General features: G+C 37.6%; 2 protein-coding genes across 6 annotated transcripts; one reads left to right on the forward strand and one right to left on the reverse strand.

Annotated features, from left to right (window-relative positions):
• Positions 1 to 208: 208 nt before the first annotated feature.
• LOC131155803 (transcription factor bHLH155-like) lies at positions 209 to 10,582 on the forward strand. Of its 4 annotated transcripts, XM_058109220.1 has the most exons (12): positions 480 to 875; positions 992 to 1,786; positions 3,029 to 3,199; positions 3,700 to 3,784; positions 3,878 to 3,919; positions 5,647 to 5,706; positions 6,385 to 6,504; positions 6,605 to 7,795; positions 7,890 to 7,991; positions 8,437 to 8,577; positions 9,573 to 9,698; positions 10,217 to 10,582. In XM_058109220.1, the coding sequence occupies exons 2-12, from the start codon at positions 1,689 to 1,691 to the stop codon at positions 10,295 to 10,297; spliced, it is 2,217 nt and encodes a 738-aa protein (XP_057965203.1). In that variant the 5' UTR covers positions 480 to 875; positions 992 to 1,688; the 3' UTR covers positions 10,298 to 10,582. The 4 variants fall into 4 exon arrangements, with proteins under 4 accessions (XP_057965202.1, XP_057965204.1, XP_057965205.1 ...); XM_058109219.1 differs by having other exon boundaries at positions 209 to 1,786; XM_058109222.1 differs by having other exon boundaries at positions 475 to 1,786; positions 10,271 to 10,582.
• A 108-nt stretch (positions 10,583 to 10,690) lies between these two features.
• LOC131155804 (1-aminocyclopropane-1-carboxylate oxidase homolog 1-like) lies at positions 10,691 to 13,710 on the reverse strand. 2 transcript variants are annotated; one of them, XM_058109224.1, is made up of 3 exons: positions 11,734 to 13,710; positions 11,322 to 11,643; positions 10,691 to 11,073 (listed from the first exon to the last, which is right to left on the reverse strand). In XM_058109224.1, the coding sequence occupies exons 1-3, from the start codon at positions 12,273 to 12,275 to the stop codon at positions 10,822 to 10,824; spliced, it is 1,116 nt and encodes a 371-aa protein (XP_057965207.1). In that variant the 5' UTR covers positions 12,276 to 13,710; the 3' UTR covers positions 10,691 to 10,821. The 2 variants fall into 2 exon arrangements, with proteins under 2 accessions (XP_057965207.1, XP_057965206.1); XM_058109223.1 differs by having other exon boundaries at positions 11,322 to 13,710.
• Between the last annotated feature and the right edge of the window lie 2,977 nt (positions 13,711 to 16,687).

A 16,687-nucleotide genomic window follows, 5' to 3' on the forward strand; every position in this document is an offset into this window, starting at 1 on the left:
ATTCTTGCTCTTCATGACTATTAATCTTACTGCAAAGGAAAAAAAAAAATAAAGGCAAGAAAATGATTAGGAATCAATGACAATAATCACTCAAGATTGCACTGTTTAAAGAGAATAATGGGATTGGGAGGATAATGTTGAGTTGGTGTGGTGCAAAAAGAATCACATACTAAACAGTATACATGCTACGAAATGTGCAAGAAACTACAGTTTCCCAGAGAAAATTTTGGATGGGGAAATCGGGATAGAGATGAAAGAACAGCATGGAAATGGAAGAGGACGTCATCGTGGACCAATCATCACTCTCGAACGCCACTTGATCGTGATCGGTTGGCTGTCAGTGCTGCAAAAAATTACACTCGGAAACCAGAAGAGACAACTTTTAGCAGTAGAATCATGGTTGAAAAGGAGGGGTAAGTTGATGGATTAAAACAAGTTGGGAGTCTCGTAAGAGTGGTGATCGGAAGATAAGAAGCAATTTCCAGACTTGGACATGATGCTGTTGGCCATCAAATGACTACCCAGAAAAGTGCACTCATTAGCCATTGGATTTTATAAAGAAACCCAAAACTCCCCACCTTTCAACAGTAGTCTTCCTCCCAACCAAACACGACCCAAACCAACCCAACCTGTGTGTGTGCTTGTTCTTTCATTTCCTGTTCTGAACTGTTTATGCTTTTGGTTTTGGTCATTTTAGGAAGGGCAAGGTGGGGTTCTAAAGTGCGCATAATGCGTATAGTGGAGACTGATGACCATCTATGTGGGAAGAGGGAGATCGAGGGGTGCAGACTGGGGCACCCTGCGCAATCTTTAAAGCACCACTGCAGATTCCGCTAAGAACAGAGAGAAGCAGAGACAGTGATATATATCCCATAGTATCAAACCTTAAATTTCGCTCTCTGAAACATTGTCCTATTTTCCCTCTTTGAATCTCTCTCTGAAAAGCAGTATTTAAAAATCTCTCTCTGTCTCTCTTTCTCTCTCATGGCAGAAAATGCAGCTGAGTGTATTGAATTTCTCTGTGATTTCAAAAGCTATAAGTTGAAGCAAAGAAGGTACTCTTTCCAAAAGGCACGCTGTTAGCTCACTCACAGAGAGGAAAAGATCGTTACTTTTTCTCTCTAGACCCTTAAAACCCCATCATCTGCTACCAAACCAGTTCGCGTTTGATTGTACTTTGAAATTCTCTAACAGTATCGGTGACTTTTGTTGTACCACTCCACATGGTGTGAGATTTCCATGCCGCCCGATATACGCCAGATTTTGGACTATCAGTGGCCGTTGCAAGTTTAATCTTTTGATTTGGAGTTTAGTATTTCATTTGAAGGGTTTTTGGCATTGGGAGGTTCATGGCTATATGGCGAAATGGAGCGAGGTGTGTTGAAGCCTTCAATACTGGTTTTGATTGCTTAGTCCAGTGAAGATTGTGTGAAAAATCAGAGGTTAGGGTTTTGGGTGGTGAGGCAGTAGGAGGGGGATGGGGGCAGATCGTCTGCTGCTGCCTACAGTAGGGCCACCGATAAAACCACGAGCTGGGTTGCGGAGGAAGCAGGCAGGAAGAGGCTCCTACAGGGGCAGCTAGGGCACGCAAGGTGCAGAGAATTAGGGTTTCTTGAGGTTTAACTTAACCGGCTGGTGGGGGTGTGGTGTCATTAGGGAGTGGTAGAGAAACAACTAAAGCAGAGTAGATGATGGGTACTCACCTGCACCAAACACTCAGAAGCCTCTGTTTCAATACAGAGTGGAAGTATGCTGTCTTTTGGAAACTCCAACATCGCGCTCGGATGTAAGTGTATTAATTTCCTTCTCTAATATCTAGCCTTTTTGTACAAATTTTAATGTATCCTTTTGTGATGATGAAAAAATTAAGGAGCCATAAAAAGGGGATTTGAACTTTATGTGTCTTTTTAGTTTTGAAGTTTTATGTGTTATGGTAGTTATATGTTGTTTAATTTGTATAAAAGCAAAGAACTCAATTTATTGAAGTAACTGCACTTTATATAATTAAATTGGTTGTGAAAATAATTTTATATGCTTGCACCTGTGATTATAATGGATAAAGTAGTTGTCAGTTGATAGGAAAATGTTATCACCTTGCATCTGGCAAATTTTGAAATTATCAATGTGTAATTTACTACCGAATTTTAGGAATGAGGTCAATCATAGGGAGGCATGTTTCAAAACTCGGCCTAAAAAGGTCAAAAAGGTATTCAATCTACCATAGTTTGCATAAAGGAAGGTTAAGAGTATAGAAGATGTGATAATTGGTTATCAGCTTTTATGGTGCTGTAATTTGCATGTTAGTTTTATTACCCTTGCTCTTCAGGGATTAATTGCCATTTAAAATGTTCTAAACCTACCCTCATGTTTGGGAGCTCGGAATTTGGACCATGGATTTGGATTTATGTGCCTTTGGATAAAGTACAATACAAAATTGTACTGAGTTTGATCTAGATCCACACAAATCCAAATCTGAGGCTTGAAATTTATGCTCCCAAACACAATCTAAGGCCTGGTAAAAGGTGAAGTTGATGATATTTTTTGGGGTCTTGCAGTTGCTGAGTTCTGGTTCAAACCATAATATGAACATGTTGAGTTATCTGCTCCTCTAGCTTCAAAACATAATATAAATTTGTTGGGGTTTCTGCTTGTTTCCATCCTTATTCCAAGTCGCGCAAAAATATTCTGTGAATTCTTTAAGAAGCTCATCAATTTTTAGCTTTTTTATAGTTTCATTTGCATGTACCATTGATTATTCAGTTATATCTTTTAGTTCAATATCAGTTCTTTTGTAAAATAACTATAATATGAAAATTGTCATATATATTGAACTGTGCATATTGGTGGTGTTACATATTTGTGTATTGAACCTATTGAAATAAATTATAAATGATAGTTTCCCTTTTTTTTTGAAAAGGGGATGTAAAGTTACTTTGATACATAGTTGTTATTAGCCAGTTAATTTTATTGTTATTTATGCCTTTGCATTTCTTTATGCACAATTCTGGTGGAATGGAACTTGGTGCAGGATGTTGACTTGGGAGGATGCTTACTATGATAACCATGAGCAACATGATTCTCTGGAGATTAAACACTTCAGTGAAACAATGGACAAGTTAAGCGATGGAAATTATTTAAATGATCCTCTTGGGTTAGAGGTGGCAAAGATGTCTTATCTTGTTTATTCTCTAGGAGAAGGGTATTTCACTCTACCTTGTAATTTATATGTGCTTCCTGATTATGCATTCACACCTCGGTGCAGTATTTGCCTAGAGTATGTATTGTGTGGAGAAGGTTTTATTGTTTTTCCTGGTCCAACCTCCTTTGCAGCCCACCCCTCCACCACACACCACCCCCCTCCCTGTGAGTAAAGCTCCATTTTGCATGGAGAGAAGCAATCAATAAATAACGCTGATTATAGGGAATAAGATAATTTTTAGCAACCAAACAAAAGACCAGGGAAACAGGACTAGAGCCCAGGACTTCCTGGCAACATGACTCTGATGCCATATTAAATTACCACGTTACCTAAAAGTTTAAGCTGTTAGGTTGCAGGCCAACAATGTATATCAAGCCTTAACACTTCTTTTACTATTACCTTTGGGAATCATAGTTATGATAATTTATAGAAATTAAATAAATAAATGATAGAAGTGACAGTTTTGGTTGTCAATTTTGCATTAATTCTTTGTTGAACAGGATTGTTGGACAGGTGGCAGTTACTGGGCAACATCAGTGGATTTTTGCAGCTAAGCATGCAGCCAACTGGTGCCCATCTTTTGAGGTGAGACATTTCTTATTATGTGGTGATACCAGAAAATCATTTAATATTTTGTTTTTCCATTCACTCTTATTCAGTTATTTGGATGATTTCCAGCCCAGCGATGGGTGGCAAACTCAGTTTTCTGCTGGGATTAGGGTATGCATACTCTACTCTCTGTTTAATGATTTATTATGTACTTTAAAGCTTGTCATATAGATAAGGCCATTGTAGCACAGTAATGCAGGTATGGCATCAAAAAATGTAGATGGGTTCAGGGGTCTAAATTGCATCTTTTGAAAAGGAAAAAACACATGTTAAATAGACACATACAGGTGCGAAGCATTATCTGGGAGATTCTCTCACTTACCACAAAAGTGAAAGGTTTTGTTTCTGCAATGTGCTTGCCCAATGTGTGCTGTTTTTAATGGGCTTAGTTGCATTGTCAGAGATTTGGCAATGTAATTGGTGACCTTCTTGGATTGCCTACTATTATTATTTTTCACCCAGTGTCAACTGTCAAAAGGACGACCCTTGATTTGATGGTTGTTTTCAAATGGTGTGATTTTCAGTAATTTTTGTTTAAATTGGTCAGTGTGGTTGGTGAGTTGCACAATCCATAGCAATTAATGAAGTTAGCAGTTTAAGCCTTTGTGAGTTGCAGCCTTTATACATGGCCCATATGTAAGTTCAGAAATTTTCTAACCTCAAGACTAATTTGTGCATTTATTTTGCACATGCAGGGCTAACCTTTACATAGGCTATACTGATAAAAATACTCAACTCTTGAGTGTCCTAACCCCTTGACCATTCATCAGAGAACCTGTTTTATATGTCACTGATCATCATCTGCATTGCATTGTCCTTGCTGTTTTTATTGCGAAGAGTCATTCACCCTCCATGTCTATAAATCATGAGACCTTTTTAACTAACTTTATTGTGTTGTTTATAACTGCCCTTTGTTTATCCACATTTTGGATCCTCAGTAGATACTGCAACCATTGTTTAATGAAACAATGCATGCCTTGCAAACATCAGTTCCACTGTAGCAGGCCACCTAACAGAGCACTTCTTTAATATAACCCTTATGATGATTGTTCTTTGAAAGATAACATACCATATAGATGCCTTTTTTTTTTTTTAAAAAAACTATTTTGTCCATTTATTTGCATTTCTTATTTTTCCTCCCTTGCGTTTTTTCTTTTCCCTTTTTTCTTGTTATTTATTTATTTTGGTTTTCAGTAAGGCTGTTCAGCTTTGCAATCATTGGCTAACATTTTGGGTTACCATTGTCATTTTATCATTGTTATGTCTATGATTTGTTGTTTTCTTAGTAGGAAAAATAAACCAAAATAAATAAATAAATAAATATAAGATTTCATCATTTTATCATTGCCTATGATTTGTTGTTGCTTTGAACTGTGGTGTTTCTGTTTTAATTTTTGCACTGTAATTATGTAATATTGGCCTATATAGAAATCTAAGTTTTGACTTCTTTTTTTTTTTTTTCATATTTCCATCCAACCCCCTCCTTTTTTGGAAATTTCCTAGAAGACAATACAGATTAAAGATTGTTGCTATAAATTAGATGTTTTCATTTTAACAATTTCATTCTAATTATGTAGTATTGACCTCTATAGAAGTTGAATCTACGTTTTTATATCCAAACCCCTTCCTTTTGTTTTCGAACTTTCCTAGAATAAAACACAGATCAAAAGTTGTTAATGAAATTCTGCACTTAAGTATGATGATTTGATGCCTAGGTAATGCATACAAATGGTGATATTTTTTGTATAACATTTCTTTCATATAATTTATTCTTCCCACACCTCTTGTAATTGCACTGAAACATCCTGTTAACAGATTGCTTTTTCTTTTGTTCTTAGACAATTGTTGTCGTAGCTGTTGTTCCACATGGAGTTGTACAACTTGGTTCTTTAAATAAGGCAAGTTCAATTTTTTCCTTTTTTTTTTGTACACTTTCAATTTATGCATGACTGTTGCTTTTTAAGCTCTGAATAATTTTATAATTTTGCATGATATTCCAAGATAGATTTCCTATAATTTTTTTCTGTTCTACCTTGATTCTTTTAGCCATCGAGGGAATGTATTGTCTGTATTAGACCTCATGATTTCAATATTTTCTTCCTGTTGACTTATTTTGTATCTCCTGTTCATGAACTTAATGTTGAATGCACTACCCACACATTATTTCTTTCAATTGGGCGCATAGAAAAGAATGAGGTAAGTTCGACTAGCTTCAGGCAAATTTACGTGAATCAGGAGTTGCCATTGGCTTTATTCTAAAATGTTTTGTTACTTGTTTAATGGAAAACTACCCATCAATGTATTGCATGTTCAAACCCTTTACTGGATGCTTCATTTTTTTTTTTTCTTTTTCAATTTATGGGAAGACTTTAAGCCTTCATCCTTACTCATGTTTCCAAGTGCTCAGTTGTTTGCTGTTATACTTTCTGCTCTTATTAGTTTAATGAGCACTTCTATAGTCAACTTCTGCAGTGTGTCAAATTTTGTTTTGACATAATCAACATAAATTGGCATAAAGGGTCATGGCCTAATTTTTGATTGACTTTTCATTTTGTTCCTTCATTTGAGAGGCACAGGTGACTGAGGATTTGAAGCTGGTGAACCACATCAGAAAGATGTTTTTCGCACTTCAAGATTCCTCAGTGGGATACATTTCCAATCCAATACAATGCTGTCTGAACAGCTCCTTTTTTGTGGTCTCTCTCTCTCTCTCTCTCTCTCTCTCTCTCTGTATGTTTGTGTGTTTGTTGCAACTTTGTCAAAATTTGCAAACCTTTATATTCTTATTTTGTACAGGCTGATACATCTACAAGAAGTTCATCTCCAGAGGTTTTTCATGATTGCCTACTTAATCTAGACAACGCTATAAACAAAGAAAGGTCAACTGCTTGGTCTTCCATGTTTCCATATATTGGGAAGCATGATAATGGTTCTTACATAGTTCCACAGCCTGATATCTATCAAGAAAAAGCAGTTGATGTGATCAATAAGCAAGTTGGGTCAAGGGATAATGACAGTGCCCAATTACTTCAACCAAGATCTGAAAATCTCAGGTTGGAGCATCAAAAGCAGATCAAACTGCTTAATAGCAAGAAGTGTGAAGGAGAGACCAGTGGCTGCAGTGATGCAGGTGTTGTTTCAGAACAGAATTACACTCTATATCCAAGGAGTGTATTCAGGGAGAATATTAAACCATATAAATTGGTTGATAGTCCAGGATTAAAATTTGCAGACTTCCCTTTGGACACCCATTACTCTGATAATTGTGATGAAGTTCAGTGTGATCGTGTAGCTACACATCAAAATGTGGTGCTGCACACAGCAGACAGGCAACTACAAAAAGAGTTAGAGAATAAGTTAGAATTCCAGACAGAACTAATTCCAATGGACTCATTGAGCAAATTTTTAAAGTTCTCTGCAGGCTGTGAGCTGCACGAAGCCTTAGGATCAACTTCCCTTAAACATAGTATGTTTTGCAACTGGGAAGTGGGGAAGATTGAGCCAGAAACAATCTCTGAGATTCCAGAAGAGCTCAGCAGTAGCCAGTTAACTTCAGACTGTGGCTCAGATAATCTTCTGGAAGCAGTGGTAGCTAGTGCTTGCCCGAGTGTTTGTGATATTGAAAGTGAGAAATCTTTTTGCCAATCAATGCAGTCTCTGTTGACAACTGAGAAATTGCCCGAGCCTTCTAGCCATCTTACACATGCTGTTGGTTCAGTGGGCCATTCAATCGATAAGCCTTCTCCTATAGAAGAGGATGAAAAACAATGCTTGACCTCCTCAGAGGTTAGTGGTATGAAGTCCAAAAAAGGGTTTTCTTCAACTTGTCCAAGTTCATGTAGCGAACAGTTGGAGAAATCTGCAGAACCAGTTAGGACCAGGAAGAGAGCTAGACCTGGTGAAAATTGTAGGCCCAGGCCAAGGGATAGACAATTAATTCAGGACCGTATTAAAGAGCTGCGGGAGCTTGTGCCCAATGGATCGAAGGTAACTTTCAAATGCACACTCGCATAATTTTGGTGGATTTAAGTTCTCTTAGATGTAAGTATTGTGTGTTTCTAAAATTTAAGAGAAATTGCAGTGTAGTATTGATTCACTGTTGGAACGCACAATCAAGCACATGCTTTTTCTACAAAGCATCACCAAGCATGCGACCAAGTTGAAGGAATGTGCTGAATCCAAGGTACATTTTAAGGCTTTCAATTTGTGAGGATTTTTTTTTATGTGACGCTTGAACAAAGCTGAGCATGGAAATCAGGAATGAGAATATCTGCAGCTTCTACAAAGAAAAGAAAATAAAAATAAAAAACAGTTCTTTTTTTCTTTTTTCCACAGAAACTTGATTGGTTTATATCGCAGTATGCTCTATCCAATCCCTAGGCTCATATACTTGCATAATAAAATCTTTCATTGCCTGCTAACTAATAAATGATCCGGATTTTACCTAGCTGATGTTGTGCCTGCTTGTCAGAGTTCATTATATTTTCCCTTTCAAGCCTATGTTTGAGCACAATTTGTTCAAAGTTGATGTTATATAACTTGGAAGTTCTGATTTTTCCATTGTCAAAGAGAAAGAACATAACATGTTCATCGACCTTACAAATTAGAGTATACTGCTGATTCTGCAGTTGCGTAACAAGGATGCAAGCATGCTAGGATCCTCCACTTATGAACAGGGCTCAAGCTGGGTGGTGGAGGTGGGAAACCACCCAAAAGTTTGTCCAATAGTAGTAGAGAATCTCAACGTGAGCGGGCAAATGCTTGTAGAGGTATGTTCTTGTGATTGTAGAAATTTCCTGATAGCTTATTTTGAAGTCGAACCCTTTGCATCTTCCTGGAGTATTCATGCTAAAATGACACAGCATGACATGGGTATGGGTACTTTGTCAAACAATCTTAAACAAAGTAAATATTTGGAAAGTTGATTTTTTTTAATTTATTTATTTGGGGACACCGGGGTATGCCATTTTTTACAATGTGAGACAAAAATTTTTCCCTTTATAAATAGAGTGAGAAATTTCCTCTATATAAAATTATGGAATAAAGAAAAAGTAGGGAAAAAAATTGAAGGAAAACGCTGGGCATGATGGTCCCCATATTTTTCTCTAAAACCAATGTTTTAAGAAGCGGTGGTGTAATGTGAGGCATTTTAACCCTTGTGTGGTGGGGCATAAACCTCAAATCATTAAGGGATAAGCCTTTTGGGAATTTTTTTAATAGATAAATAGATAAATAAGTTACATATATATTGAAAAAATTATAAAAACTTAGAAAAATTTCAAATATTTTGAAAAATAAAAATCAAATGTTATTTGTAAACTTTTCTTTGGTCATTCTAAGCATATAAACTTAAAATCATTGACGTTAAACACATCAAGGGATAATCATGACTTTTCAAAATTCAAATTTTGTCAATGATCCAAGATGCAATTTTGGAGATCCACTCATATTCGAGCATTCTTTAATCCTTTCTTAGATGCATATGACTAATTTCGCTGGCCCATTAAAACCAAATTTAACTCAAAATTCACAAACTCGTTATGCATAAGCCTCAACCAAAAAACTGTTCATCTTCTATGCAAATGCATGAGCCTTACTGTATTATATGTTTGCCTTCTAAGATAGACTCTGCCTCGAGGCATTTAGGTGTGCCTCATCTTGAGGTGAGCCATGATTGCGCTTGTTGAAATTTCAACAACTTTGCTTTTCGTTTCTAATTGCTTTTTGACATGTTTTTAAATTTTCTTCTGTGTAATACATGCAGATGTTATGTGAGGAATGCAGCCATGTTCTTGAGATAGCAGAAGCCATCAGAAGCTTGGGTTTGACAATCTTGAAAGGTGTAACAGAAGCCCAAGGCAAGAAGACATGGATATGTTTTGTGGTTGAGGTACACTTCTAGCCGAGATGAGATGACTGGTTTCATAAAAAAGTTTGGTTTTTGTTTTTCTTTTTTCTCCCATTGTCACTATGGCATCCCTTTTGTGTATTTTTCATGTACACCAGCAATTAGTTCAAGAATTTTTAAAAATTTTCACATTATCAACAGTATGAATTTTAGAAACCTCTGTTTTGAAGTTTGCATATAGTTCCTGTTCAAGTCCAAGAGTTTATTGGTGCTGACATAGCAAAAAAAATCTTAATTATTTACTAAAGGATGATTCATTAGAGCATATGTATCACATGCCCATATCCATACATACAGGCTCTCAAGACTATATTCAGTTGCATCATTTAAATTTAAATCATTTGATCAAATATTAGCCAAATGATACCCGAGCCTATATAACCTGAATGCATTAGTTAGATCTCGCAAGAGGGCATCCTTTGCACTGGAGTTCAGTACTGAACTGCTGACACTTGTGTTTATTTCTCCTATTTGAACTCTTGAGCTGAAAATAATTGCAGGGGCACAATAATAGAAGCATTCATAGGATGGATATTTTGTGGTCTCTTGTCCAGATATTGCAACCCAAGACTATAAACTAGCAGCTGTGGTTGGTGGTGAACTCTTGGAGACTGCCTTATATTATTTTTCTTGAGCATTTTGTGATGCATAGATTGGAATTTTTGGTCTTCTGCTTCCAAAATCCAAAGGCAATACAGCCATGCGGAAGTTCCAACGTTGTTTGTAAAGATTTCTGATTTCAAGTGTGTGAAGGATTTTTTTTTTGACAGTTTTCTCCTGTTCAATATTTGGTATCATTTGTTTGGAAGTATGAGGTTTGAAATAATGCTTTATGCAGTTCTTAATGCCTATTCTGCTTTTGTTTATTGATTTCTTTATTTCTACTTATTTATTTCCTGAAGAAAGCAAGAGGATATACTCTGCTCTTGATGCTCATACACTAAGCCACTTGTACACCATTCCCCAAACCGACATAAAAACAAGCATTATTAAAAACTTGTATTGAGCGCAATAGAAACGTCATAAAATTTTTTCGGCTTTACAATCGCCTAAAATGAAAGTAGAACTGCGACATTGCTTCTTCCTATTTCAAAATATTCCCTCATTACAGCCTGAAGTAAGGAAGGGCAGAGTTACCGTCTAGTCCTTTTGACCTGTAATATGCCAGATATTCACATAAACTGGTTTCCCTGTAAATTGGAGGATCGCTGTCTGATGTGAATTCCTTTATTGGCCCATATGGTTTGGATATTTTTGCTGTACTTGGATAGAAAAAACAGGCTGCTGAAACCCTCGGTCCAATCCGTCCTGCCAGCACCCTGTGCTCCACACTTCTGAACTTATCATTGGTGATGAGCTACACAGTCACATGTTAACAAAAGGAAGCATACTTTGTGAGTTAAAAGCCAGCTCTAGTTGCTGATAAACTTTGCATGTCAAATGGGTGCATATCATCCCAAGCTCATTTCCATGGTTTCTTGCTTTTGGGTTTTTTAATATTAGACTATTGACTGGAGCTTGGCCCTTCAGTGGATGTAACCAAATTTCCCAGTACATCTAATTTTCTTAGGGAAAAAAAGAAGGAAAAAAAGTGAGCAACTTTACCTGCACCAAGTCACCCATATTGACTACTAAAGCTCCCTGTATGGGTGGCACATCCACCCATTGATCTTGATGAAGAACTTGGAGGCCTCCAATCTTATCTTGCAGGAGTATGGTTAGAAAAGAAGGATCCGAATGCTTTGTTGTGCCTAGAGTCAAGTCTGGTTCAGGACAAGCCGGGTAATAGTGGCACACCAGTGATTCAGATTTCATGCATTCCATGTGCGCTAGGAAGTTGCTGCTAAGGCCCAAAGCTTCGGACAGTAGATCAGAGAGTGTATTTCTCAGCATGAAAATGCAGTTCATGTACTGAACTATTGCTTCTCTGCAAAACGAAATCCGAAAATAAAGAATCAGTGGTAAACCTCCCATTCTGGGGGACTTGCGAATGCTAACACTGCTGAAGAACCAGTACCTGCAAGCAAGAGGGAGTGCTTTGCAGTCCATCGTGTCATCATAGAAATCACAAGCTATGGAGTCCCTCCAGTTTGCAGCTCCCGACACGTGAAGATCGCCATTGCAGTAATACCTGACGGGTTGTGCAGGATCCCGGGAATACAGCTCCATCTTCAACTCCATGGGCTGCTCGTGGAACTGCCTCACGCCTTTCAGCATCTCTTCAGTCACGTTAAGTGGAACTCCATGGTTTAAAATCTGGAAGAAGCCCCATGTTTCTGCTGCCATGCCAATTTGGGATACAACTTCCCTTCTCCGGCTGGTTTCGATGCCTTGGAAATCTATCACTGGTACCTGGAGGTGGAAACCACCATCTGCAGATGATGACTTCTCTTGTTTTTTCTCTGTTGGGTGAATGAAGAATCTGGGAATTTTTACAACGCCAGCATCTACAAGTCCTTTCACTCCAGCCTTTGTTTGATCAAACTCCTCCACTTCTTTTGCTCTGTCGTAGCCTGACAGAGCAATGGATTCCCCTCCAACCTCGCAGGTGACTTCCATTCTGATCTGTGAGAAATTAAACAGAGTCTGGATGCTTATGCTGCTGGGTGAAATACCAAATGCCTCCAATTATAAAATTGCAAAAGGGTCCCAATTCAGACAAAAGGCCAAGCGAAGTCAGTCAGACGCCTCTTCTTGGTCCTTGTTCTCAACTCGTGATTATATAATAATCTTCAGATGCAACATCGCAGTTTTCAAGCATGATTAAAAAAAATAAACCAGCAATTTGTTGTCATAAAAATGATAGAAAACCAGCCTGGACAGACCCTCCTTGCTAGTTGTGTATACCGTTAAGCTATATGGATAAACATGTGCTTGAATCCATCATAGTGTGAAATTTTATAAAAAATCATGCCTACTGTGTCTCAATCATCAATTTTGACAGTTGTCGCGTGGCTCACGAGAGATATAGCTTGTTTAAAGTCATGGGCATCGGCAATTTTACCCTTGAAGGTGTCTTAGGTCGGTGGATAAACTCAGCTCTTTTGTGAAGTTCTATGAAAAAATTATGCAAGTGTAACCATGTCGGCGTCAAAAGTTGTTCTGCGATTCACACAAAAGTATTGCCTGTTTATTTATGTGTATCTTAAAATTTTATCCTTCCAAATCGCTTCGCATGGATGTGGTGGCTCTCAACTGATGTGTCGTATAAGGTGTCTCGTACAGATGGAGTGATTCCGAACCTCATGAGCCATTGTTTTCCCTGACTGTCACCCGACATGAAATTCCAAACCCTCCTTTCATTCATCACGAATAACTAGAGAAAATTAAATAATTGATGGTTCATGTTTAGCAGCTCCTTTCATACATCATGGGTACTAATGAAAATAACTGGAGCTTCATGCTTAACAAACTATGTATATAATCAAAGTCACGTTGCAGATTCATTTTCTCTGAACATCTGCGGCCGCAGATAACAACTTATCCAAAGGATTACATTTAAAAAAAATGGTGTTCCCTCACATGGTTTACTCACCACGAGTAAATGCACAATTAAATATCCGCAAATGGCAAGTGGGAATGTCATCGATCACTTTCTGGTTTTATTAAACAGCAGCACTAAAATTGTAGATGACGGAACGGGTTCATGCACTCTGAGAGAGGAAAAGTCTCGAATCAGGCCCCTCCCAATCTGCACCGAAGAGTGATGATAGAGACTTTTCAGTGTGGACCCTTATTCGTACCCAAACATTACTCTTCAACGGCCGCACTGGGGGCATCTATCGGTACGTATCAACCTGATGAGGACTGCCGCTTTTTATTTATGCTGCATTTCCAGGGTTGATTTCCTATGAAAGCCTTTCATTACCTTCTGTTCACTGGAACTCAATGTTTTTACCTTTTTTTTTGACGCAATGTTAGACTTTGATGAGCATCACTCTTGCCTTGTTTTGTATTTCAGCTTGCTGATGACGCCATGCAACATATTTCCACCAGAGGCAAAGAGAAGATCGAACTGGGGACTTTTGTTGAAATTACAGTAAGAAATCCTCCCACATGTGCCTACGGTTCCTCCGTATAAACTGCAATGCCGACATGAAGAACCAATTCTGTTGCGGGTTGAGGTTGTTAATGAGGAAGAAGAATATATATAAAAAAACTGTGTTCAAATTTATATATTTTTTACGACAATTTACAACCTCCATCTATACTTGTAATTTGGGAAACAATGAAATAAATATAAAATTAATCTTAAATTAATTTTCACGCTCCTTTCTAAATGAGGAGATTTGCTGACTTTTCTCAAATGGAAATATCACGTAATCGGGGCCTCATGTTTGCTCCTTGATTTGTGGTCTTCCTCAACACTCCTCCTCAAGTTGGCGTGGATATTTATAACACCCAACTTGCCACGTAGGTAGCTAAATTGCACAACTCCAAGAGCTTTGGTAAATAAATCAGCGGGCAGCTGGCTTTTGTGCATATGAATTGTTTGAATGATCTAATTTTGGAGTTTTTCTCGAACTACATGACATTCTATCTTGATATGCTTGATTCGTTCATGAAACACTGGATTTGAGGCTATGTGTGTAGCAGCTTTGTTATCACAATATAGTCTGACTGGTTGAGAATATGTCACTGCAAGATCTGAGAGTAAAGATTTTAACCAAGTGACCCCACAACATGTAGAGGCCATAGATCTATACTCTGCTTTAGTTGAGGAGCGAGAGACCATTGTTTGCTTCTTGGTCTTCCAGGAAATAAGTGATTTTCTGAGCAAGATGTAATACCCGATGACTGATCGTCTAGTGTCCCTGCAGCGTGCCCAATCTGCATCACAGTATGCATGGAGTTTAATTTCACTAGAAGCCAACAAGAAAAGCCCCTGGCCTGGATATTTCTTAATGTATCGCAAGACTCTGTGTGCTGCATCCAAGCATGGTATACGTGGCTTGTCCGTAAACTAACTTAGTACATGTACTGAATAGGTTAAGTCTGGTCTTGTGACAGCCAAATAAATCAGTCATCCAACAAGTCATCAATATGATCAAGGATCTGTAATGAATTCACCTTCACTCTCACTGAGTGCAAGGTTTTGTTCCATGGGAAAGTTGCTCGGCTTAGCTCCAAGGGAGCCAGCGTCTTCCAGTATCTCAAGGGCATACTTCCTCCGGGACAGAAATATTCCCTTGGCTAAACGAGCCACTTCAATTCCTAAGAAATATTTGAGAATTCCCAGATCTTTAAGCTTGAAGTGTGAAACTTAAGTTGTAGTCCTAAGAGGGTGGGTGAATTGGGTTATTTAAAAATTCCTTAGAGTCATTTTTTAAAAGTTCTTGACTTTTTATAATCCTTTAAAAACTTCTTTTGTTCTTACTGATTAGGCAATCCACACAAGCCAACTTCTTCTATTTAATCCACAATCACGTCAAACACAATCAATAAATTTACTATTCAAGCAAAACAACCACAACACAAATATTCAACAGCCTTGTTATATGAAAATGCAAGTCCTGTAGTTGGGCTTTGAATTGAATATTAAAATAGCATCCAAACACTTTTTCAAGATCAAAATTTAAATAAACTTTCAGCTAATAGGTTTTGGGTTGTTAACCAATCAACGTACTTCTTTACGGTTTTTGCAAAAAATTAATTAACCAATGTATTCTCTTTCGGTTTCCGCAAGCCCAAGAACAAATTAAGCTTTGGGTTTACTTAATTTCCAATACGCGTTATTTTATGATTGAAAGAATTACAACATCCACGCAGGTTATATCTTTGCTGAAATTTAAAAGAGAGTAAGGGAAAGAGAGTGACGTCACAGCTTTTACAAGGTTCGGCTTACCCCAGCCTACGTCCTCACCTTAGGTCAACCACCTAAGGAATTCACTAAACTTTGTTCCTTCTGGGTGGAAAAAAAAATTTAAAATATTTTCCTTTTTTTTTTTTTTTTTTTTTTTTTGTTTTTTTTCAGGAAGAGAAACCTCTCAAAGCAACAACCTATGTTTGGTCCAACAATTCAACAATGCCTTGAACTGTCAAAGATCAAGTAGAAAGAATTGGATCTACGTGCAAAAACACTCTCAAAACACAGATCAAATTTGTAGTGACCTGAGAAATTATGGTATTTAAATAATGGGAGAGTGAGAGAAAAGAATTAAAATTGGGAAATTAAATAGGGCCTCATCGACGAACACAGGGGATTCATCGATGAGCACATATGAGGGGCTCGTCGACGGGGACGTGTCTCATCGACGAGAAAATACCGAGAGACTATTTTTCCATCTCTGAATTTCGTCGACGAGAAGCAAACGTTCGTCAACGAGCGTCCTTCTTGATCTTGTCGACAAGGTGACGTGGCTTGTTGACGAAAGCCAGTGTATAAATAGCCCTAAACGAGATTTTTCAGCTGATTTTTCATGCAAAAACCCTTCTCTCTCTCCTCTTCGGTTCCCTACCCTTCTCTCTTAATTTCTGGGTCCGTTCTTCACTGGATCGATGATTTGAAGCCACCATGACACTCCTGGGAAAGTTCTCTACAAATCTACTGGAGTGGATCGATGGTGGGGCTAGTTTAGATTTCATCCTAAATTTAGGGTAAGGGTTTTTATTGAGTATTTGACTTTCCTGCAGTTATAGGAATTGTAGTAGCCAAGAAAATACTGAAATTTTGTTCTGAGAGATATCATTTTCAGGGTGTTGAACGGGGCCCTACAGGTGCAAGATTGATTATTTTAGGGGCTTTTCAGGAATTTGGTAAGGGGATAAACTAAGTTAGTTGTCTTACAAAAACATATGTATAATCCTATAACATTTAATTTCAGGAATATATATATATATATATATATATATATATATATGTATATGTGTGTGTGTGTGTGTGTGTGTGTATTATGTTTGGGAAATATTTCTGTAAATGACGATATGTTTTAAATATACATAACACCCATTATGTGTGGCATGAGTAGAAT

The sequence above is a fragment of the Malania oleifera genome, chromosome 5 (assembly GCF_029873635.1).
Source record: "Malania oleifera isolate guangnan ecotype guangnan chromosome 5, ASM2987363v1, whole genome shotgun sequence".
Lineage (NCBI taxonomy): Eukaryota > Viridiplantae > Streptophyta > Magnoliopsida > Santalales > Ximeniaceae > Malania > Malania oleifera.